Here is a 24,410-nt window from a genome sequence, read left to right on the forward strand (position 1 = left end):
CTAATCACATTAGCTTTCCAGAGGACGATACGATGTATAAAAGTACTCCCGATAATACAGTTCGCTACATTACCATTTGACGTTAAAGGCTGTTCACTATCTTTTGTTCGAAACATGTGTTACTTCAGCGCCAGCTATGGATAAAATATGAACTACGAATACAAGCGAGGAAGGTTATCCCGTTCAAAAAGTGAATGAATAAGTTACCGTAGATTCTTCGTGCGAGAGTCGTGAGACGAATTTTTTTGCGTTTGGAATGATTCAGAAAATCTGAGCATCAACTATTTACGTAACAAACAAACAGGTAATCTCGCTACTTCATCGAACAAACATACTTCATTCAAACGTGATATCGGCCAATTTCGAGGGGCGCCACATTACAAAACCTTTTTTTACGCGAAAAATGTTGAAAAAAATAGCATTTACGCATAACAATGAAAACAGGCGTAATTCTTGAATAATTTTGATGAAAAATGTCTCATTTTAAAGACGAAGGTTTCATCTAGGACATATCTTTATCGAATTTTTGAAAAAGCTTTATTATTTGCGCATAAACTATTCTCAAATAATATCATTTTTTAATACGATTTTTTTTCAAAGAAAATAATACATAGGCAAATTTCAAAAATTTGACAAAAAGTATGTTCTAGATTAAAGCTTAGTTTTTAAAATAAAATCTTGTTCATCAAGATCTGTCTAGAGTAATGTCCGTTTTCGATTGATGACGTAAACCATTATAAAAGCAGGATAAGTGAACAGCCATGAATACAATAAAAACTTGCTGTTCATCGATTCAATCAGTTTTTTCATTTTCAACATAATTCTTTGGGATACATTTCACATTGTAATAAATCAACTTAATACATGAAGGAATTAAGAAAAATAATTTTAGCATAAAAAATGAATAAAACTGACTGGATATATTGTGTCCTTAATGTATTTATTTGTTTACTCCATATGAATTATGTACATACACGTAAATTTAGATTCCCGAGAGATTGCAAGGACTATCTCTATTTGGGACTTCGTCTTACGGAATTATGTGGTTTCTTGCAATGCGATGAGAAAAAGAAAGAAATGATGAGTTTCCGATGATGCATAGATGATTCAATAGTGATTTCAAAATACAGGCTTCGTCATAGCATAGCCATTTCTAAAGAGCTTCATCACATTGTCAATTCCTAAAACACATTATTATATCATTGTTAATTTTTAATCTAATTTCATAAAATAGATTATAATAAGAAATGTTACTTTCAGTCTGCCAAGACTAACAACAATATATTTTCTGATGATCGCGAAACCTTTTTATCATTCATCATAAAGAAAAATATTCAAAATAATTATAGGAAATAATATATATACATTAATACTTACCATAATAGCATTAACAATGTCATTTTTATTATTTCTAAGAGCCTTAATAGCTTTTCCTTTAGAGACGTTAGCTTGGCACATCACCAAATCCACATCTTTTTCTTCGACATCCGTGTCATCCACTTCTTCTTCCGATTCCTCTTGTATCGGAGCAACGACCTTAAACAACATAAAAAAAAAATGAATATTGCTGTCAGAATATCACAATAGTACAAATAACATTTGTACTATTTCTTTACCGTTGTACTGCCACCGGCTTCGGTCGCAGGAATTACAGGTGGCTCCTTAAATTTCTCAGCAGCCGCAACTTGGGCTTGTTGACTCAAATCTTCGATCTATAAATAAAATAAAAAATGATATATTTTATTAACTAAGCACGTCATAAGAATATAAATAAATAATATCATTACATATCAGTCTGCCAAGGTATTTGTCCACATAATATATTTAGTTAATAAATTGCAAAACCGTACATTGTCATCATTTATTCTATCGTTAATCAAAGATATTTTTTATTAAACTGTATGTATACAAATAAGAACATACCTTAGCTTCACCAAATACAATGTATATATCTGAAGCTGGATTTTTCAAAACATCAGGCTTGTTAATAACAAACAAAATATTCTTCGATTTCCTAATGGTTACCCTATTGACCCCTTGTACCTATATTACAAAACAAAAGAAAAAAGAAAACATTAAAATAATTTTAAAAGAAATAGATATTAACAGATATAGATATTCATATAATAGATGTATGAATATAAAAAAAAAAAGAGAAAAGAAAAAGAAAAAAAAATGACATACCGGTTTCAATCCTAATTTGCTCATAAGCTTTCTAGCCTTTTTCTCTCCACGACTTTGTTTAGCTTTAGAGACCAAATCAATGGGAAGTCCGGTAACCGCTGTGGTTGGAAAACCAGCTGTGCCACCTACACCAGCATCTTCTAATTCTGGAATAGTATCATCTGAATCGGAATCAGTTCCAGATCCAACTCCTACTCTAGCAGCCTCAATTTTTGTGGGCTCGGAGCTGGCAGCTTTGTCTAATTCGGTTAATTCGGGCATTTTTCTTAATCTCTGGTAAGAATTAAAAAAAAAAAAAATTTTAATTGTTATACAAGGTAACATATAATATACAATAAATAAAATTTATTCATATATCAACAACATAAATTTATATCGAAAAAAACAAGATTATCCTCTATTGTATTCCTACCGCACTCTATACTAGATAGACGCAAATCGATCAATCCCCAAAACGAGAAAAATGAGGCACGTGTTTTGTACAAAGTTAACGAAATAGGAAAACATCATCTATAATGTATAACCGATAAAATTAAAAACAAATTTTAATAACTTCAAGATCAAATGAATGAATTATTATCATTCGAAATGATAATACAAATATAAATAACACAACGACAAAGAACAGTAATGCGAACTCAGTGCGGCCATTTCCACAATTAAGCAGACATTGTTATGGCGCCCTATTAAATTTCTGTATAAAAGCATAGCATACAGTATTATATTCTGTTAACTTCATCCGATCTATTAAATGTATATAGAATACCGTGTCTCGATCTATATTATACTTTTAAAAAATTCAATAACAATATAGCTCGTTGACGAAACTTTATATCATTGATATGTAAGTGCGAACAAAATCGTAGACAAGGCCTACCAAGCTTTCCAAATACAATCACGTATATTATCGATGATAAGAAATAAACTAGAATATTACTTCTATATAAACGTTATTCCGACAAATGTTACATTAGTTAAACACATTTTAACAGGTTTCGTAAGACGATGCCGATAAAATCATTAGATTTACCTCAAACGATAGTCCCTCGGCGGTAGGGCACTATTTTTACCATATAAACTGAGGCCAGTTCACACATGTGCTACTTTCTGACAAATCTTTGTACTTTTAAGAACGCAAACATCAGACAAGCGCAAAGTTAAATCTCATATACAATCGACGACACAATTCATTATTCTACAATAATGAATTTTCCATATTATCTTTTCGAACGTTGTAATATTTATTTATTCATTTATTTTTTTTTTTTTTTTCAAAATTTATTTCCACAAACAATCTTTTAATTAAATGAACGATATAGACGTTATAATAATGTAGTTAATATAAACACTTTTTCGACTCTTGCTGCTCGACCATCAAACCAATCACGACATATTATAAGTTGCGTGAAACGATCACATTGATCTGATCATATTGAGCGTAAATTTTATTTTACTTATAACATAGATATAAAGAATATAAAAATAATAATAATAATAAAAAAAGTAATAATGTATCTTGAAAGTATTTTACAATTTTCATCGTTAATCGTAATTTAGATTTTTGAACTAGTAAATGTATCTATCTAAACGTATATACCCTAATAATTTAATAATTTTTCATTCATATTAAATGAACTTAACAATATTATAAACATTATTAAAAAATAAAAAAAAAAAAAAAAGAAAAAAGAATTCAATTCTCAAAAAAAAAAATAGTTCTAGGATATAATAGAGTATAAAATAGTAACAGACAAAAAATGAAATATCAAGGAGAGTGGATAGAGTGATTTACAAGAGTATTAAAAAAAATGATGAACAGATTATATTTAACAATAAATTTCGAAAATACAAATTTCATATTGTTATTACAATAGTTGAAATAATTTTTATTCTATGCGATATATGTAGTAGCAAAATGAAAAAAAAAATCGTTATAAAAGCAATATATTTAGTTATACAATATTTTCTTTCTTGTTTTTGATTGATTTTATAACAAAATTATTTTGATTTCTCATAACCTCTCTTTCACATATATTAATATCCGTATGATAACGTACGCATTGATTTTAATAGATGATATAAATGTTATCAAAAACAATAGTTAGAACTCTCATTCTTATAAGTGCATATACTTGTATTCGAAACGCAATTAGAGATAAAAACTTATTTTTAAATATATACGATAAAGTATTTACAGAAAAAGAAGTAACTATTGTAGATAATTTCGAGAAATATAAAATGGAAATATTTTTTGTTATAAAAATATTCATGTAAAATTTTATTTAACTTTTAAAATTTGTATATGTATAGTATATATAACTTATAATATTTAAATATACATATACACTTACACATTACAAATATATCAGCTTTTCTGTTTGTGAATATTACATTTGAAGTAATATTAGTCCAAAATAACGAATATCTATTATATAATAACTTCAACCATTTTCATATATTATGTTCCCGCGAGACTTATTTCTTTGATCTTTTAATATTTTTTAATCTTTATAAGATAACACTTAAACTTTTATCGTGCAGAATTTATAACATACTTAACAAATATATTTTTGTAGCAAACATTTCATTAAATATGTATTTTTCTTTTTATTAAGAGTTAAACATCAAAATATTTTCCAAATTTATTATTTTTATATATATAATTCTTCAATCAACATTTTAAATACTTAAAAATATAATATCAAATACTAGTAATTTTATAAATAAGTCAGGTCTATATAATTTATCTTTCAATAAAAAATAAATTACTTTGGAATTTTCTAAAAAAGAAAAAAATAAATAAAATGCAATAAAATTACATTAAAAATATTTTTCTTATTTTCCAAAGTATGAAAAAATTTAATAATTTTTATATTCTTTTGCAAAACCTCTTCTAATATAAATACTAATTTGTTTCTATTATCAAGATAAACAGTCTCATATAAAATACATAGTTTATACTAAATTATAAGAATTTGATTATTTATCTAATGCTAAATGAATCAAGATTGTAAAATTAATAGAAACATTATTTAGATTCAAACTAGAAAGAATGATTATTTGTTATAATTAAAAAAAAAAAATTGTATGTATTATACTGTGCTATTAATCATTTTATGCAATTTCGCTAACAATTGCATAAAGATAACTTGGAATGATATTGTTTTTAACTGTCGAAAATTTAATAATTTCTTTTCAAATCTTCATATAATTGACCACTACTGAACATAGAACACAATTATAATATATTGCGCTGTATTATTAATGTCATTATCAACAGTAATATAGTACCTATGCCGACTGAATTCTTAAGATATCAATCTTCAACTTCCATTTCTTCATCGGATTTTTTTTCTTCTGAGTTTTGCATTCCTAATTATGAAGCAGTTGTATAAAAATAATTGAAAAATAAAAATAGATGAAAAGAAAAATACACATTTTTTTAAGATATAGATAAAATATTAGACAAACATTAGCTAAAAATTTTATGTTTACCTTTTTTATTTATATTGGAATTAGTATAATCATCATCAATATGCTCTTGATTTTCAGATATTTCTGCTGGTCTTTCAACTACTTCAATATCTGAATCTAAAAATTAGTTACTCTAAATATGTGTGTGTGTATGTATGTGTGTTGCTTATTTATATTGAAAAAGTAACAAAGTAACAAAGTAATTACCAGTATCAGATAAACATGATGCCTCTACTTCAGAATGTTTTGATGTCTCTGTATTTTTATCAGATGAATCATTTGCAAGTGTTCCAGAAGTTGGAGAAGTGTTAGAAAAAACATCCTCTATTCTTTGGACTCCTGGTTTTTGTTTTCTTGGAGGATTCCAAAAATTGCAATAACAACATCTAAATCCTATGAATACAAGTGTTACGTTTTTTCATTTCTTCGCTACTTTTATTAACAGATTTTGAAAAGTCTTATTCACCTAAATATTCAAATTCCTCTTTAAGAGCCATTCCATTATGACATTCGCACTGACGACAAATTAAAGCATAACGATTTGATGGCCCATCACCCACTAAATAATCAATTAAACGATCAAAATTGCTTCTGTGGTGTGGTAATACAGGGCGTGCTAATGTATATTCAGGTGATCCTAATATGTAATATAAATTTAATATTAATACAATATAGATAGAATGATACTATACGCATGTATTAACAAAATATAATATATTAGTGTAATTATTTTAAACCTTAAATAATTTATTATATATAAATACAAAGCAATACTAACTGTAGCACATAGGTGTATTATTAAGCCGTTTAGAACCAGTTTGAATAGGAGTATTTAACTGTGTGGTTTTATTAGGAGTTCCATCAACAGATAAAGTTTGAGCATTGATATCCTTTGAAACATTGAATGACTGATTAGGAGTTCTTCTTCTTATTTCTCCTATACCTGGTGATGAAAATGTAATAGTACGTGATACGTCGGGCTGTCGTAGTTTTTCTACAGTCTGTGGTACTGTAACAGATGTCTAAAAATCAATAACATTATTTTTATAGTTACTACAATTTTAAAGAAGAATTTAGAATATTGTTTCTTCTATATATATATTACTTATACATGTAAGAATCATTATTATTTATGTTTTTTATTATTATAATTTATACTTACAGGATTCTAAAATAAATTACTTACCTTTACTATGCGTTTATGAAATTCTTTATTATTTACTTAATACAATTATTTTGACTTACTGATGTCATTTTCAGTTGATCAGGTGCAAATCGTAATAAAATCTCCTTGGCTTTTTTATATGTTTCAGTTTCTGTAACTTCATCTAAAATTTTATTCTTCTCCTGTTGCATCGTTACCAACTTTTCTTGATTCCGAGATATTTTGCGTTTATAGTACCACGATACCATTTTTTTTGTAAACAGTATTCTGTAGTAATATAATGTTCTCTTCATATTTATTGTCAATTCATTTATAGATTAGTTAATCGAATAACTTATGCTTGCCTTCATATATATAATCAATTAAAAAAGAAAATAAGGATACTTACATAATTGGAAAAATTAATAATGGAGTAATATAAAATATTTGATCATATAAAGAGGCTGGGAAGAAGTAAAAATAGAAAATGAAGGCTGTTGTAATATAAAGAACAACGCTATAAATGACAAGTGTTCCAACAATTTTTTTGTGCTTTTGTTCAGTATTCTGTCCATATTCCTGTATTTCTTTTATTTTCTATAAAAAAACAAATCTTATATTTTTTATGATAACAATAAAATAAAAATAAATAATGTAAAATAAAGGTTTCTCTTACCGAATCTAAATCTTCTAAAATTTCAATAGTTGTTTTCTTTCCCTAATAAAATATAAAATTCTTTATTATAAAGTTACATTAATTTTTTTTTTTTTTTTTTTTTTTCCTATTAAAAAATCTTCAAAAAAATTTTATATTCGAATAATTTATAATATAAAAAGTATAAGGTAATCTAGTTAAAATACAGTAATCTTAAATATTTAGAATGTATTTTAATATTTATCGAACCAAATTAACAAATACAATTGTATGAAAGCATGATATTTTCATCACATTAATAACCTTTCAATTTTAATTAATCATTCCAATAATACAGAACCAAAATGACAATACAAAAAATCTTAAAAATAAATATATTTCCAAATTCATTGTACATATGTCCATACTCACTATACATAATGTCAAAAATTTATATTATTTTAAGATATTTAAAACCGATATACATAATGAATGTAATCTCTTAAAATAATAATGCATATACAATTCACGAGCGTGCCTTGATTCTAAAAATAACTATAGTTGCTACATAAAAATATTGTTCATATACTTTCCGTTTTATATAGTTAGATAAAAAAAAAAAAAAGGAAAAAAAAAGAAAAAAGAGAAAAGAAAGAAAAAAGAAAAAGAAAAATATATAAGGGAGAAAAAAAGAAACAGAAAACAAGGAGAAAAAAAAGAGAAAAAAGAGAAAGAGAAAGAGAAAGAGAGAAAGAGAGAAAGAGAAAGAGAGAGAGAAAGAGAGAGAGAGAAAGAGAGAGAGAAAGAAAGAGAGAAAGAGAGAAAGAGAGAGAGAAAGAAAGAAAGAAAATAGAGAAAGAGAGAGAGAGAGAGAGAGAAAGAAACAAAATATTAAAATTTTTCCTCATAACATATTAAACATTTATGGACTTTTTTAAATTGGAACACTTACCCGTCTTAATAGTATAGACAATTCAAGATCAAAAACACAAAGTGCATAATAGGAAAAGCCATGAAATGTAATAATATAACCAAAATACTTACTCGAAATCTGGATAATATGATTCCCATGTTTTCGGACGATCGATCGTGTTCTTTCTTCCGTAAAAAAAGAAATTACTGATATTAATTGTATATAAATGTCAATTCTTATGTCAAAATTGATTTATAAAAGATATTTTTTGAAACATCGAGATTCAATTGTCATATATGCAACGGTCTACCTTTCAAATCCAATATAACTACACCCGCGTTTTGTACCGATATTTATAACTTGCTTCCTACAAAGATTCTCCAGATGCCAACAGGATAATGTTTATTCACATATTGCAATAAAAAATTATATATATATATATCTACATATATGTATATATTTTTTTGTTCTCATAGAATGTACGAACTCAATTCAATATTTCATTAATTTTTTGACGATTATTAACACTTTTTACTTTTCTTTTCGATTTATACGGATTTTGAAAAAAAAAAAAAAATTAACCACAAAAGAATATAAGAAGCTGTAATACTACACAATAACGGTGCGTAATCATACCAACAAAATTAATTAAAATCCTATTTTCTTCGCCATAGTAGCAAATTTTATTTTTATACATTTGTAATACTCTTTTCTAATTTCTTATATTATGAAACTGATTATTGGCTGTTTTTGTGGTTCCATCAGAAATAACTAATCATAACTTGAAAATGCAACCAATCATGTTTCATAGATTTCAAATCACTAAACGAATTAAGATATCGAAGTAGAACCATTATTAAAATTTAAAATAATGTTTAAAAAAGAAGTAAAAGAATTATAAAATAATATATAAGTAGAAATAATAAATTTAATGTATTATGATTTTATTTCTTTACAATTAGCAGCTTTTACTCCCATTTCGACGTATTCATTAATAATTGGAATTGCTTTTTCGATCATATTAATTTCCAAAGGTGAAACTTTCGGTAGACCTAAATTTTCTTTAATTCCTCTCAATCCAAATTGTAATTGAGACGTAAAGAAACGACATAAGGGCATTACATTTGACCGTACAAAACCACATGCATACATATTATCAAGACCACTAAGGCCACCAGCAAGAGCTAAAATTAATTTTACTGCAGCGCATCCATCCAAGAGGGCAAACTTTTTGACATTAGAATGTATTTTCTCTTGTTCGGTCGCTTGAAATAATTCTACCAATGTGTTATAATGCGCCTAAACAATTAATATATAATTATTTATATTTTGTTGTTATACAATAGAAAAAGTTACATAAAAAAATATAGTACAGTATCTGTTTCTAATTTATATACCATTGATCTTAGTAAATTATTAAAAAATTAAAAAATATAAGTATTATTATACTCATACGGTTATAAATCCATTGATAGGTTTTGCGCATGATAAAAGCGGTACAATAGTATTTAGATCAGCCCCTCCAGCTATTGGGATTGATATAGATGCAGGATTCAAATCTAAGATATTTCCTGTTATTGTTTCAATTCGCATTATCTCTGTAGAGGCAGAACCAATCAATCTATTTGGATCCCATTTGCCTGCATGTTTATAAATCTCTGATACCATTGATAATGTTGCTGTTACTGGATTTGTAAAAATTGCTACAAGAGCCATAGGAGAAATTGTAATTATATCCTCTACTGTTTGATGAATGTATTTTGAGCATGTATTAAGTTGAACATATGGATCTTTAAGGATATTTAAATCAGATTCATCCATAAGTGCAACAATATTTGTCTATAAATAAAATAACATTGATTTCTGTTATATCTGTTATTATAATGTAATTAAATTAACATACTTTTACTAAGGCTTCTCTGATCAGTCTTTTTGTAAAATATTTTATGCAAATAGAAGTATCAATATGGCTTGCATCCACGACAGTACCAGCTAATTTTCCACTTAAATCAACTAAATGTATATCTTTTATAAGACGGGATTGTTTTAAAAGAATTGCTGTATAAACAGAAGATAAACCTCCACCAATAATACAAACATTTATATCAACCATACGATCATGAAAAATATTATATTCATAAGATCGTGTGAGTTGCTTAATATTATTTAATTTGCATTCTCCATATATTTTCTCTTTAGATCTATTTTGACTTTGAGATTTTATATTTCTCTTGTTAATATTCAATTGTATTTTTAAACTATTTTGAACCATGCAAAATCTATAAAAACATCCGGTAATACTTTGAAAATAATATGAATAACACTTGGAGATCATTTTTAAATTTCATTTTACGCCTGTACTTTAATATTTTGCCAAAATGAGCATGGAATTCTTGATATGAAACAAACTATACTAAAAATTTATATATATGTATATATATATATATATATTAATTTTATTAATAAAAAATATTAATTAAGAAAACTTATAGTAGAATATAAAATAAAGATCAATATAACTATATCTTCCCGAAAAATTAATAAGAATATATAATTGATTTACCATATTTGAATACTTTTAATACAATTTATGATGCTATTAAGGAATTTTTTTATCTTTCTTAATATCTTGAGCTGTAGTGTCTTTTTGTGTCTCACAAATATCTGAAACAAGTTATTGTTCTTAATTAATTGAACATAATTTTTTGTTGTTTATTATAGAACATACCTCGAGTTTCTTTTAATAAAATAAAAGTTTAAAATAAAGTATTATCAAAAAGATAATATCAATAATGTCAAAATATATAACAATGCACTTTAAAAGTTATTTAAAATTTTATTTCAAGTTTGTAGAATTTATATACTATCATGTCAAAATTATAAGAAAGGTTAATCTTTACAATTAGTTAAATAGTCTTTTGTTATTTTAATAATAAAATCGTTTATTAAGTTAGATCATATCGTATGAAATAATTAATATATTCATTATTTAAATGATAATATTTTCTAATAAATATAGATAATTTGTCAAATATTTCTTAAAAGCTTTCTTCTCGCATATATAATAATATAAGTTAAAGTAATGTTTTAACTTTTTTACCAGATGTAAATGAAAAGTTGCCTATCATTTTTTCTATATCATTTCTTAATATCCTTAAAAGATAATAATATTCTTGTAAATCACGTCGCGTCTTTCGTAACATTTCTAATTCTTCCTGAAGTTCCTGAAAGAATACATAAAATATTTGTTAAACTTTAAATCCATATGATATAATAATATAAATAAAATATATAGCGTATATAAAAGGAAAAAATAAAATGAAATGTTTAAATCAATTCATCGAATATACCTTATCTGCCATTTTAAATGAAAGTACTTGCGGATTGTTGTGAGTATAGAAAGAAATTTGTTCTGAAGTAAACTTGTGGCGGTTAATTTTTTTTTTTTTTGTAATAATCAAAGCTACCAACCAAATTCAAAATTGTCATGGACAAAATAGAGTAAATCAAAAAGTTATAGAGATAAATGATGTCTAATACGATTTAATACTGATATTTAATTCTACCAAAATCAATTTACTATCATGAATAATATTCATAGCAATTTTAAAATTTTCTCCATTATAAAGAAAAAATAATTATGTCAAAAGTTTTTATTTTATAGTGACAAACAATAATGATCACAAATAAAACTATGAAAACGACTTTGATTATTTAACACTTCAATCATTTCCATTTGTAATAACGCTAGAAATATACACCTACAGCGATACACACACATGCCAAGGTTGGCAATACAACAACAACGCCACCTGTCAAATATTTTAGAGATTACAAGTCCGTACCGTTTACGTTTCCATATGAACTTTGACAAAGATTGTTATCGTGTAGTGTTATTTATACTAATGAAGTTAATTATTTTCTTATCATTGTTGTTTATTTTTCCTGTGCGTATGGACTATACATCCATTGATTTAAAAAAAAATTAAATTATTTAATCTTTCTAGTCGTCAGAATTTACTTAAAATTGGCATAGTTATCTAACAGCGAATTATTGAGTCTTTATAAGGCTATTAAAATAAAAAAAAAAAAAAAAAGTAAAGGAGACAAGTGAATTTTATAATTACCATTGCCTTAATAATAACGTCAAAATGATGATGGATTATTTTGTAACAAATAATTCTTTAGCACCTGCACCTATGGGAATACAAAGTACAGCAGGTGCCGTGCCAGTAAAAAATGATAAAGGTTAGTTTATGTTATGATATAATTTCAAAAGATTTTTAAAAATATATATTCTCTAAAATTATTTATTATTTATTAAAATTTGTATATTAAATTATATATTGAACTTTAATTAATATTTGATATTTATATCAAATATATTTTTCTTCTATTTTACAGGAGAACTATCTATGAAGAAAGTGAAAGTACATCGTTATGTTTCTGGTAAACGTCCTGATTATGCCCCTGTGGCTAGTTCAGAAGAAGAATCAGAAGATGAAGATTTTTTAGAAAAACGTGTTCATAAAAGTTATGATGACAATGAAACTATTACCGATGTCCCACACACAGCTCAAGTTGTAAAAATAAGAGATGAAGATGATCCACGCTTGAGGAGATTAACACGATTAGAGAGACAACGAGATTCAGCCACAGAGTCTCATGTTGAAAGGCAAAGACATATTCATGAGCCTGAATTAATTGAGATAGAACCAGAAAGATCACATGAAAGGATTAAATTGGAAAGTTCAGATTCATCCGAAGATGAAGAATTATCAGATTCAGAAATAGAGCGAAGACGTGAAGCTTTGAAACAACGAGTATTATCAAAAAAAGAGACAGAAGAAGAATTATTACATGGAGAAGAAGATGAAAGATCTGGTGAAAGCACGGAAGAAAGTTCAGAATATGAGGAGTACACGGATTCTGAAGAAGAAACAGGCCCAAGACTTAAACCAGTTTTTGTTAGAAAAAAGGACAGAATTACAGTTATGGAGAAAGAAAAGGAGGCAATGAAACAAAAACAAGTAGAAATAGAAGCTAAAAAATTAGCAGAAGAACGGAAAAGGCAAACTTTTCGTATGGTGGAGGAAGCAATTCGTAAAGAAACACAGGTTAACAAAACTAATAATGAGCAAGAAGGTAAGCTTGAAGATGTTTGTACAGATGATGAAAATGATGAAGTTGAATATGAAGCTTGGAAATTAAGAGAATTAAAGAGAATTAAACGAGACCGGGAAGAAAGGGAACAAATTGAAAAGGAGAGATTAGAAATTGAACGAATACGTAATATGACTGAAGAAGAGCGTAGACAAGAAGCTCGATTAAATCCAAAGGTTATAACTAATAAAGCAGCAAAGGGAAAATATAAATTTTTACAAAAATATTATCATCGTGGTGCTTTCTATTTGGACAAAGATGATAACATATTTAAGAGAGACTTCTCTGGTGCTACTTTGGAAGATCACTTTGATAAAACAATATTACCAAAAGTTATGCAAGTTAAGAACTTTGGTCGTAGTGGTAGAACTAAATATACTCATTTAGTTGACCAAGATACTACTCAATTTGACTCTCCTTGGATATCGGAGACCGCTCAAAATCTTAAATTTCATAATAATCAAGCTGCTGGAATGAAACAAGTTTTTGAACGGCCATCTTTGAAAAAAAGAAAAAATGAAAATTAAATTTAATACACGTATCTAAGCATTTATAAAGTCTTACTCTGCAGAAGTATATGCACTAAAATTTGTTAATAATAAGCTTTGGGTATGAAAATGTACATATAATAAATAAAGAATATCTGTTCTAATTTTATATCATTACAATATAAACATTTATTTTTTAATTTATTAGATTATCAAGAAAGTTCGTATCAATAAAGATAAATAATATTCAACCATATTTGACAAGCTGTTAGAACTTTCGAAACTATTTGGCTGCTTGGGAAATATCTTTAAATAAGTGTATTTTTAAAAAGTTGTATGGCAGAGGTTTTCCACCATATAAAGTGTCTGACAATGGATAACATAATTTCTAATAGTAAAAAATATCAAAAAGTCACACTTTATAATATGATATTTTTGGGCAACAATTTTATATACCTTTGCTACATGTTACCTATCAAAGCCACCGCGACTCAAGGTTCTTATCTGTTGTAATGTATTTGCGCAGAAAAATTTTCAACCTGTATACTATAAAGTATGTCTGGCATTCACGGACTCACGTTATAAAATGCGCGAACTTTCCTATTAATATTATAAAATATAATAATTTATAACAAAATACAAAAATTATGAATTCATAATTATTTCATTCATTTTTGCAACGCAAATACTTCAAAGCTTGCTTTGCTGCTGCACATTTAGCTTGTTTTTTATTGGCACCAAATCCGTGAAATAATTTTGATTTTCTTTTATTTGTTATTTCTAAAGGTACCATAATAGTATTTGTACCCTCTATTAAGGTTGCAGATCTAAATATAACAATGAAAAATTAAAGACAATTTTATACGATTAATATAACAGAAATATAAAATGCCATTCCCAAATGAAACTTACAAAAATTTGGCATTTGATCCTAACGTTTCATAGATTAAACGTACAGGTTGCTTCGGAACATCTCTACTAAAGGCATCTATAAAAAAAATATATAAAATCAATAATTGTATTTAATAAGAATCACAAGCACTAATAATATTACAAAAAATTACATTTAAAAAAAATTCGATGTAATTATTAGATGATAATAATCATTTTTAAATATATATATATGTATATATATATATATATATATATATATATATATATGGTTGACAAAAACGTACCGATTTCTTTATACATAAGAGCAAATAACAGTTCCCAAACTTGTTTAATATTTTTATTAGTATCTAAATAAACAGCTCCTATGAAAGATTCAAATATATCACTTAAAACTTTAGGAACATCAACATATTCGGCCATATTACATTCTTCTTCTTCAAGCAAAATCCAGAGATTCTTTAAAAAAATAATTTGTAAGAATTATTTATAAACATTTATTATTAATATATTTATAGCCCTATATTATTTATATCAATATATAAAGATAATAAGATATTATTTATTAGTTTACCTCGTTATCAACTACATAATTCCTTTCTTCTTGAAATTTTACAAATCTATCGATAACATCATTTAATTGTGGAGAATAAGATAAAAGAGCTGTATGTAAGCCATATTTTACAGTTAAGCATGCAAATGTAATATTATTTACAAGTGCAGATCTAAGATCTGTAATTTCACCAGGACTTAATAATTCCCAATATTGATGAATGTACCCTGTAATTAAAAAATCTGAAAGAAAATGAAAAAGATGTATATACATTTTAGAATAAAATAACAAATATATAAGTACATATACACATATATAGAACTTGTATGTTTCTTCATTCTTACCTATAATAGCGTCACCTAAAAATTCCAATCTCTGATAATCATCTGTTATATTATTTTCTGTGTAAGATGGATGACTAAAAGCCTAAAAAAATACAGACATATATTTCATTAATATAATTATAAGAATACATGTTTATCAACATATTTAAGAATTATTATTTGGAGAGGGAGATTATTTGTATCTTAAATTACCTGTAACAAATATATCCTATTTCGAAACTTATAATTCATATTCTTTTCTATTGTTTCAGCCCATGGCATATACAAGTTTGGATCTCCAACACTAACTTCTGGTTTTTGTGCAACAGAATACAATAATGCATTAATGTCAGTGTGCAAAGGCAAAATACCAAACCACATTAATAATTTTACAGCTCCTACCATTCCCATACTCTGTTTAAGTAAATAATAATAGTAAAAAGAATTAATAATAATAATAATAATAATAATAATAATAATAATAATAATAATAATAATAACAACAATAATAATAATAATAATAATGATAATAATAATAATAGCAATAACATAACAATAATTTTAAATATTAGAATTATCTTACTTTAAGATAAACACTTATTAGAGCTTCTACACAATCTGCAACTGCTTTGTCTGGAACCATTTGTACACCTATGTAATACTCAATACCAGTTTGTGATTCTGCAGCAGCCCAATTCAAAACTTTCGCTTGCATTTCATTTTTTGTATTTTCACTTATATATCCAGAGAATCTTTCTTCTTCAGGTATGTGAATTTCATATAACACATTTGGAGATACCTTATACATATAAAAATAGTGCCCGATAAAAAGCTTCACTTTCAAGATATATAAGATATACAAAAATAGAGTATCTCATTATTTTTTATAGTAATTATAATATGTATTTATAATTTCCCTCATTTTCTTTTTCTACATACATTACAGTTAAATGAAGTGGGAAAATAATATTCATTCAGAAAAAAGAAATAGAGAAATTCTCAGAAAAATATAAATAAGAATGAATTTTGGAATATGATGTGTTAGTATATGTGTAGAAATATGAATAGTCAAAAATTACTAAAAAATGTAAAATTAGTAATGTTAGAAAGAAAAATAGACGACTATAAAAATCGATTTTCCCGAAAACCGTTGAGGTAGAATTAATATGTCCTACGCTATCATTGCATCAGCAATCATAAATCAGTAGACCGATGTGCAATGATTGCGTTCATCGTTAAGATGTATTTATGTCTTCAAATAATAAAATGCTTTTTTCTATAAATTAGTATATTTACAATTTCTTAAATAAAACGTTTTTCTGAGGTATTGAACTTCTATAAAAGCATTTTATTATTTGAGCGTAAACAAATTATCCTAGTAGTGCCCGAAAAAATCGATTTCTATAATTGTCCGTTTCTCTGCCGTACCCTGTATAAGTATATAATAGAAAAATAATATGCAGTAAAAATTAGAAATCAAAAATAAAATGGGATAATAATGATTAACAGCATAAAAGAATGTTATGATTAACCATAAAACAAAAATTTTTAGCAAGCTGAAATATATATATAAAAAAAAAAACAAGAACCTTAGCTTCTAATAAAATTTTTTGTAAAGGGCGGAATGTTGTATAAGCTGGAGGAATAAATGTGCTCATTGGTATAAAATCATCGACTTTCATGCATCCTGGGATAGACTTTTTGATACCACAATAATATAAATTTCGATTTCCAATGATTTTTCCTTTAAGTGCAGTCAAACGACCTTCATTATAAGTTGGAAAAACGGAATACAAATATAAAGATATAATAAATTTTAAATAAGAATCTCCTAAAATTTCTAATCTTTCTTGATCAAACACATCATTTCCACTAGTTATAAGCGCCTAAAACATAAAATGCTGCATTAATAATAATAATAATAATAATAATAATAATAATAATAATAATAATAATAATAATAATAATAATAATAATAATACTAATAATAACAACAACAACAAAAACAATAATAATAATAATAATAATAATAATAATAATAATTATAATTATAATTATAATAATAATTATTATTATTATTATTATTATATTTTATAATCATTGATAACTCTTAATAATTTTATATAGCATATATACTATATATAAAATTAGTGCATTTGATATTTCATTTACCTGCATAATTAGTACTGGATCTGGTCCTGTTTCATCATTTGCTTCTAGAATTTCTAAAGTTGGTATTGATACTTTAGGTTTACTTTTGTAGTTAATTATTTTGGTTTTACGTTCCTTAGAAAGCTATAATAATAAAAAATATGTAATAAATATTTGACAATTATGATAATAAACTTAGTATATCATGTATATTATATTTTAATATATTATCATACCATTTCTGAATTAGATGTATCCGACATAAAATGACAATAATATTCAATATCAATTAATTGGATTTGCTCAGCATTCCTGTTTATATCTGGTGGTTCTTGTTCTTTTGACCAAGGATATAGATTTGCATCAGTATTAAGAACTATAACATAATAAAATATACATATTTTTTTAAGACATATATATATTTTTTTTTATATATTATTATAAAAACTTTTTAACTATACATACCATCGATTTCAGGTCCATTCAAATCTAATACTGGCTGGCCAGTTTGTATAATATCATCAAATGTACCTTCTGACATTTGTTCTGTTTTAGATTCCGATTCTTGTATATTTATGACCAAAGGAGGCCAATTATGGTTTAGGAGATTATTCAGTGAAGTACCCAAATTTGCCTCTTTAAAAATAGTCTCTCTTAGATCTAATGCAATTAATAATTGTGAAATTCTATGAAGGATGGATGGTAACGTAGTCGCTTTAAGCCAATATAATGCAGGAAATTCAACTTTACAACATAATTCCGGTACTAAATGTTCATCGTAATCTTCAAGTGCATCTGCACGTTTTCGTTTACTTAAGCCAGACTTCATATTTCTGTAAAAATTAACGAACATGTATATTATATTCATTAATATATAATTTAATATATTTTATGTCCTTTATTTTTCGTGATATCATACCGTGGTTTTATACAATTAATTTTCATTGAAATTGGTTTTACTTCTAACATCGATTGATTTAAATCACTTATTTTTAATTCATGTTTTTGATTGTAATAATGAGCATAAGTAAGAAAATCATTTGTTGGAAAACATGAATTCGGCGCAAGATCATCGCATACTTGTGTGACAACATATACATTTGGAGATGATCTATAATTAGGAACAATCAATGCTAATTCGTAATCAATGTTTTTTAATGGTGCAAGAGACTTAATATAAGAAATATATTTGTATTTTTGAACAACATTCCAATCTATTTCATTTTCATTATTAGCTGTAAAAAATATTTTTAGTAATAAATATAATATTTTCTTATATTATCATAATATTAAATTATGCAAAAAAAAAAAATACTTTTATTACTTACTTGGTACAATAAGAAAAGAATTATCAAGGTTATCATTATCAAATGTCATAAATGGTTTAATAACAGATACAATATTAGTAAATATTGTAGTATGAAAAATTTTTAATTCTTCAATTTGTTCATTAGTTAAAATCATTGTTGCATAGTCAACTTTGATATTAACATTCAGCTCTCCAACATTCATGTAGATAGGGAATGATGGAATCTAATGAATACATCATAACAAATGACATTTAAAAAATATATATAAATCCTTACAAAGATAACATATTTAATTAACTTTAAATACTTATTTACTTGTGGGATTGACTTCGTCGAAAGTATTCCATATCCTGCTTGATCATGTAACAAGTTATAAAAGACTAAATTTCTATTATCCTGTGGTATTGAATATACTGGTTCAGCACTAAGAATATGTAAATGTAAAACGGTTCCTTCTGAAGGAAATGCACCATATAATGCCTCTGGATACTACAAAAAATATTTTTTGATAATATTTCTCTCATCCAAGTTTTATAATTAATAATATTTCATAAAATTACAGCTGTTTTATTTAAGAAAAATTATTATAAAATTATATTTAAAAATTATATTAAGAGGAAATAATGCAGAAAAAAGAAAGATAAGAAATATATCAAGAGGTCTATGATAATTATAATAATAGTAATAGTAATAAATGAATAATTACTTTAAGTTTATGATATCTTTTCTTTCTTGTAGTACCAGCTTGATTTGTTTTTGAATCTTCATTTATCCAATTCGGAAAAAGATATTCTGTATTATCTAATATATCATTTATAGATGGCAATAAATTATTTGATAATTCGCCAAGTAAATGTAATTTTATGCAAGTTTTAAAAGCAGCAGATTTTTTAGCTGCATCTATGGAAGGCATAATATCACCAAACACTACTTCTTTAAGTGGAGATAGACTTGGCAATTTAAGGGACACCTGAAAAGTTCATTATGTTATATGGCAATTAAATAAACAATATATATAGTTAATATCTAATTATAATTTTTCTTTACTAAAACAATAATGCTATGAAAATACCTGAAATGCTTTATTTTCCTCTATTTTATGCAATTTCCATGTTGGATATAAAGATACAAATTTCGATTTCAATAATAAACTGCAATATCTATTTATTAAATTAATTGCAGCTTGTTCTGTCAGTATACTTGTGATATTTTCATTTATTTTCACTATATATGGCTCAATTGTATAAGAATACAGATTTTCTTTAATTTCCTCTGCGGTAGGTTCTATACGATACTCAGATTTTCCTATTAATATCTAAATATAAATGAAGATAGAATTAATAAATTTACATAAATCAGATGGAACTGTTTTTAAAAAAAAGCAAGTCTATATTAGGCAAAATGAACATAAATGAATTAGACAAAATATATTATATTAACTATAGCAAATTTGTTTAATTTAGTTTTATCTTTTATAATTATATATATATATATATATATATATATATATAATATATAATATATATATATATATATATATATATATATATATATACAGAATAGAGAGACATATGTACACACATACATACACTAATTTCATTATAAATATATAGAATACTATTATTAAAATAATATATATTATTATATACCTCTTGTAATGACAAATCGATATTTTTAAATAGCATATGTTTCTTAATATAATTGTGATCATTTTTACTTAACATAATAACATATTGACTTGATGAAAAACGAGCGCGTCCTTTACTTTGAATATAAGATCGGAAGTCTGTTGGTAGATCAAATCGTATTACAAGCGTGCAAACAGGTATATCAATTCCTTCATCAAGAACATCTGTTGCTATAACACAATTACTTAATCCATTTCTAAATCTGTAGAAAAATATTATAATATATAATTATTGTAATAATATAGAATTGCTGTTACAAGTTCTATCAGAGAAATAATATATAGAAAATAATATGAATATATAATTATACCTATGTAAAACCTCTCTGTTCCACTTAGACATACATAAAACTTCTTTATAACTTTTGTAAGGATTATTATTAAAACCTATAGTATAATCCGGAAGTAAAAATTTATATCTTTCATCGTGAGTGTGTATTTCCTAAAAAAGAGATTTAAAAAACTGTGTATACACAGGTAGATATTTTAAATTCTATAATAATACATCAATTAAATTAATGTCTTAAAATTTATATTATACTATAAGCAATATTTTGCAATAATAGAGATTTGAACAATACTCTTACAGAAGCATTATAAAAAAAAAACAAATCAGAGAAAAAATAAAAATAAAATGATAGGATATCACATATTAGCTTTAAAAAATACGATAAAATATTGTTAAAAATAAATTGGATATATAAGCAATTTATTTTTGAATGGGAAATTACAGTATAAATATTTTTCTAATGAATTTAGTAAGAATATTATCTTTCATTTCATCTTACCTTTAAAATATGGTATAATATTTTAGCAGTGGATCTACGCTTCACAAAAACAATGCAACAAAATTTCTGGTTGTCTAACTTATTATCATTAAAATTTTTCAATAATTTAAAAAGTTGGAGGACCTGATCTGATGAAAACCTGTAATTTAAAATCATATATTTAAACAGACGCACATGTGCACACACACACGTTTCAAGAAATATATAGAAAAAATAAAACATATTTTAGGAGATACATATAATGAAAATTTTAATATATACTAACTCCAATATTTTTTGTTGATCTGTATAATTCTTCATTTCATCTTCTAAGAGTTTTCTCAATTTAAATAATTCTGTTATCATATATTCAAAGATATATATTCCATACTATAAATAGGATGAATAAATTGTACAGTAATCTATTTCATATTTACAAAACTGATATTACATAATTTTCTAATATACATACTTGATCATCAATAGATCTCTTTTTGTATTCTAATTGGATTAAGTGTAGTAGAATACATTTATTAACACCATATAAACCTGGAAAAAAATATATATTAGGTTGTTTTAAAAGTTTCTTTCGTTTTCAAGCATTTTAAACGTTTTTAAACCAGATAAAACGGCTGCATGCAGATAATGAAAGAAACTTTTGGACAATCTATATATATTTAAATAATACATAAATAACTTTAATTATATATTATTTATCTCCACTATCAGTTATAATTACCTGTTGTATCTATTTGTTTTTTTATATCTTCTATAATATTCATAAGTTCTTCATTTATAGTTTTTGTTTTAAACTCTTTACTGGATTCGTTATAGTCTCGATTACTTGGAATAGATGTAACATTTAAAAATTCTATTAAATTTTGTAAATAGGTTACTACACTATGCCAACTTTCTGGGTATGTATATGTTTCATAATGAATTACAATTTCTTCTGGATTTGTACAATATCCCTTTATATTATCTACTGTTGCTATTTTTGAATGAAATGTTATTTCTAAATTCTGTAATATAAGAGAATTATATCATGCACTCGTTAATTTTTATATTTACATATACTCTCATATATATTTTATATAATTCATAAATCATTAAATTCTGCCGTAACGTACAATAAGATTCATGTTCTTATAATTAAAGTAATATACATCTAGAAATTATTGAATTTTACCTTAATTGATTCTATAATATTAGGCAATTTTACATTAGAATTAAGTAAAGTTGCAGATAATGCTAATATTTTAGGTTGTTCTGTAACTTCACATTGTTCAAATCTCTGCATAATTTGACGCATAGGATGATCATTTACAGCTCTGTGACATTCGTCAAAAATTATCAAATTTATTTTATTTAAATGTAAATATCCATGATTTATAATATCTAGAAATACCTGACTTGTCATCACTAAAACCTGATAAATATTTTCGTATTATATTGAAATAATTCATTATATAATAAAAATATATGAATATTCATTATATATACTTGTTGGTCATCTAACTCTTTTAACCATATTTCTTTTGTCCAAAAATCAACTTTCATATCACCACAATATCCTTTACATGATAATCCTGTATGTCTTGCAATATATTCAGCTTGTTGAGTTGCTAAAGGTACTGTATTGACTACAAATATTGTTCTCTTACCACCCTGACTGTAAAGCCTAAGAATAAAATACGAGATGAATTATTTTGTATACATTATTGACATAAATAATTATATGTGCATAGATAGAGAAACATAATTATAACATACTTTTGTATATCAACACTCAATTTTTTAAGAACCATCATTGCTATAAATGTTTTTCCTGTACCGGTAGGTAAGTAAATAATTGTATTTGATTCCATTGCTTTCTCGTAAAGGTCAATTTGATATGGCCTTGCGATAAATTCTGCTGATTTATTCTCCATTTTTTTTATCGTTATATGACTCCTATAGGAAACAAAATGGAACTTCCCATTTTCAACATCAATAACAATAAACAAAATACTATAGTAACTAACCTGACAATGTGTTATTGCAGTTTACTATAGAAGAAATATAACACAACAAAATTGAAATACTAATAAATTACATCTTCTATCTAAGAATATTTCGTCTTATCAGATGTTTATCGCTTTAGAATGAATCATAGAAAACTTTTCAAGAATCGGAATTACTAAATATTATCGATTATCGTATTTATATGAAATACGATCGATCGATATTGTATTTATATGGAAAATTAAATCAAAGAGACTCGTAAAACAACCACGCAAATATAAAAGTTCCTGTTTTTCATATGGTTACTAAACTTGAATTTGATTTTTTTTTCATTTCGTTATTTGAGCATTCTCACTATTTAAATCGTACGCACATATAACTTGTATAAAATAGAACAAGTTATAAAATAGAGCCTTTGGTTACGCACATCACTCGCATACATTATGTTCTATAACTGAATAGATAGACACAGGATGCTTCTAATTAAGAAAGATTTTTAAATTCACAATTCTGTAATATTCTTAGAGAATATTATATTATATTATTCTTCTGTTATTTTTTATTCAACATTAAACTCTACTAAAGCCAAACTGACTTTAATTTTTTTATAAATATAGTTTTTCTTTTGGTGTCCTGGCTACAGCGCCATAAATTGACATGACAGAATAAAAAAACAAGATACGCAACCAAAAATATCTACAAAATTTTATTTCTAGAATATTTT

At 25.4% G+C, this 24,410-nt stretch overlaps 5 protein-coding genes and 1 long non-coding RNA gene across 14 annotated transcripts; 1 reads left to right on the forward strand and 5 right to left on the reverse strand.

Annotated features, from left to right (window-relative positions):
• Positions 1–921: 921 nt before the first annotated feature.
• On the reverse strand, positions 922–3,346 carry LOC124422800 (nascent polypeptide-associated complex subunit alpha). 4 transcript variants are annotated; one of them, XM_046959705.1, is made up of 6 exons: positions 3,215–3,346; positions 2,185–2,457; positions 1,924–2,043; positions 1,617–1,712; positions 1,378–1,536; positions 922–1,181 (listed from the first exon to the last, which is right to left on the reverse strand). In XM_046959705.1, the coding sequence occupies exons 2-6, from the start codon at positions 2,443–2,445 to the stop codon at positions 1,167–1,169; spliced, it is 651 nt and encodes a 216-aa protein (XP_046815661.1). In that variant the 5' UTR covers positions 2,446–2,457; positions 3,215–3,346; the 3' UTR covers positions 922–1,166. The 4 variants fall into 4 exon arrangements, with proteins under 4 accessions (XP_046815661.1, XP_046815662.1, XP_046815664.1 ...); XM_046959706.1 differs by lacking the exon at positions 3,215–3,346 and adding an exon at positions 3,062–3,202; XM_046959708.1 differs by lacking the exon at positions 3,215–3,346 and adding an exon at positions 3,122–3,143.
• Positions 3,347–5,339: 1,993 nt separating this feature from the next.
• LOC124423203 (endoplasmic reticulum junction formation protein lunapark-B) lies at positions 5,340–8,956 on the reverse strand. 3 transcript variants are annotated; one of them, XM_046960712.1, is made up of 10 exons: positions 8,660–8,955; positions 8,481–8,530; positions 7,479–7,520; positions 7,212–7,399; positions 6,904–7,090; positions 6,437–6,680; positions 6,125–6,295; positions 5,866–6,051; positions 5,680–5,775; positions 5,340–5,556 (listed from the first exon to the last, which is right to left on the reverse strand). In XM_046960712.1, the coding sequence occupies exons 2-10, from the start codon at positions 8,505–8,507 to the stop codon at positions 5,501–5,503; spliced, it is 1,197 nt and encodes a 398-aa protein (XP_046816668.1). In that variant the 5' UTR covers positions 8,508–8,530; positions 8,660–8,955; the 3' UTR covers positions 5,340–5,500. The 3 variants fall into 3 exon arrangements, with proteins under 3 accessions (XP_046816668.1, XP_046816667.1, XP_046816669.1); XM_046960711.1 differs by having other exon boundaries at positions 8,481–8,534; positions 8,660–8,954; XM_046960713.1 differs by lacking the exon at positions 5,340–5,556 and having other exon boundaries at positions 5,674–5,791; positions 8,481–8,534; positions 8,660–8,956.
• Positions 8,957–9,259: 303 nt separating this feature from the next.
• Positions 9,260–10,554, reverse strand: LOC124423204 (malate dehydrogenase-like). Its single transcript, XM_046960714.1, has 3 exons — positions 10,253–10,554; positions 9,805–10,188; positions 9,260–9,648 (listed from the first exon to the last, which is right to left on the reverse strand). The coding sequence occupies exons 1-3, from the start codon at positions 10,460–10,462 to the stop codon at positions 9,286–9,288; spliced, it is 957 nt and encodes a 318-aa protein (XP_046816670.1). The 5' UTR covers positions 10,463–10,554; the 3' UTR covers positions 9,260–9,285.
• Positions 10,555–10,855: 301 nt separating this feature from the next.
• On the reverse strand, positions 10,856–12,084 carry LOC124423205. The gene is made up of 3 exons (XR_006942027.1): positions 11,700–12,084; positions 11,450–11,573; positions 10,856–11,013 (listed from the first exon to the last, which is right to left on the reverse strand). It is a non-coding gene; the product is annotated as an uncharacterized LOC124423205 (long non-coding RNA).
• A 95-nt stretch (positions 12,085–12,179) lies between these two features.
• Positions 12,180–14,342, forward strand: LOC124423202 (microfibrillar-associated protein 1). Of its 2 annotated transcripts, XR_006942026.1 has the most exons (3): positions 12,180–12,597; positions 12,754–14,121; positions 14,209–14,342. XR_006942026.1 is itself a non-coding variant. In XM_046960710.1 (2 exons), exons 1-2 carry the CDS (start codon positions 12,501–12,503, stop codon positions 14,037–14,039), a joined length of 1,383 nt encoding a protein of 460 aa, XP_046816666.1. In that variant the 5' UTR covers positions 12,180–12,500; the 3' UTR covers positions 14,040–14,169. The 2 variants fall into 2 exon arrangements, 1 of the variants encoding a protein (XP_046816666.1); XM_046960710.1 differs by lacking the exon at positions 14,209–14,342 and having other exon boundaries at positions 12,754–14,169.
• Positions 14,155–24,316, reverse strand: LOC124423200 (endoribonuclease Dicer-like). Of its 3 annotated transcripts, XM_046960705.1 has the most exons (26): positions 23,707–24,283; positions 23,456–23,635; positions 23,186–23,363; positions 22,872–23,111; positions 22,422–22,704; positions 22,155–22,231; positions 21,969–22,072; positions 21,704–21,842; positions 21,227–21,357; positions 20,878–21,118; positions 20,301–20,543; positions 19,935–20,198; positions 19,544–19,717; positions 19,247–19,451; positions 18,838–19,153; positions 18,384–18,751; positions 18,155–18,294; positions 17,940–18,062; positions 17,357–17,653; positions 16,351–16,566; positions 15,981–16,181; positions 15,789–15,870; positions 15,466–15,686; positions 15,179–15,350; positions 14,913–14,988; positions 14,155–14,827 (listed from the first exon to the last, which is right to left on the reverse strand). In XM_046960705.1, the coding sequence occupies exons 2-26, from the start codon at positions 23,611–23,613 to the stop codon at positions 14,665–14,667; spliced, it is 4,812 nt and encodes a 1,603-aa protein (XP_046816661.1). In that variant the 5' UTR covers positions 23,614–23,635; positions 23,707–24,283; the 3' UTR covers positions 14,155–14,664. The 3 variants fall into 3 exon arrangements, 2 of the variants coding, with proteins under 2 accessions (XP_046816661.1, XP_046816662.1); XM_046960706.1 differs by lacking the exons at positions 23,456–23,635; positions 23,707–24,283 and having other exon boundaries at positions 22,872–23,013; positions 23,091–23,111; positions 23,186–23,306; XR_006942025.1 differs by lacking the exons at positions 14,155–14,827; positions 14,913–14,988; positions 15,179–15,350 and having other exon boundaries at positions 15,627–15,686; positions 15,981–16,078; positions 16,170–16,181; positions 23,707–24,316.
• Between the last annotated feature and the right edge of the window lie 94 nt (positions 24,317–24,410).

Source organism: Vespa crabro, chromosome 3 (genome assembly GCF_910589235.1).
Source record: "Vespa crabro chromosome 3, iyVesCrab1.2, whole genome shotgun sequence".
Classification (NCBI taxonomy): domain Eukaryota; kingdom Metazoa; phylum Arthropoda; class Insecta; order Hymenoptera; family Vespidae; genus Vespa; species Vespa crabro.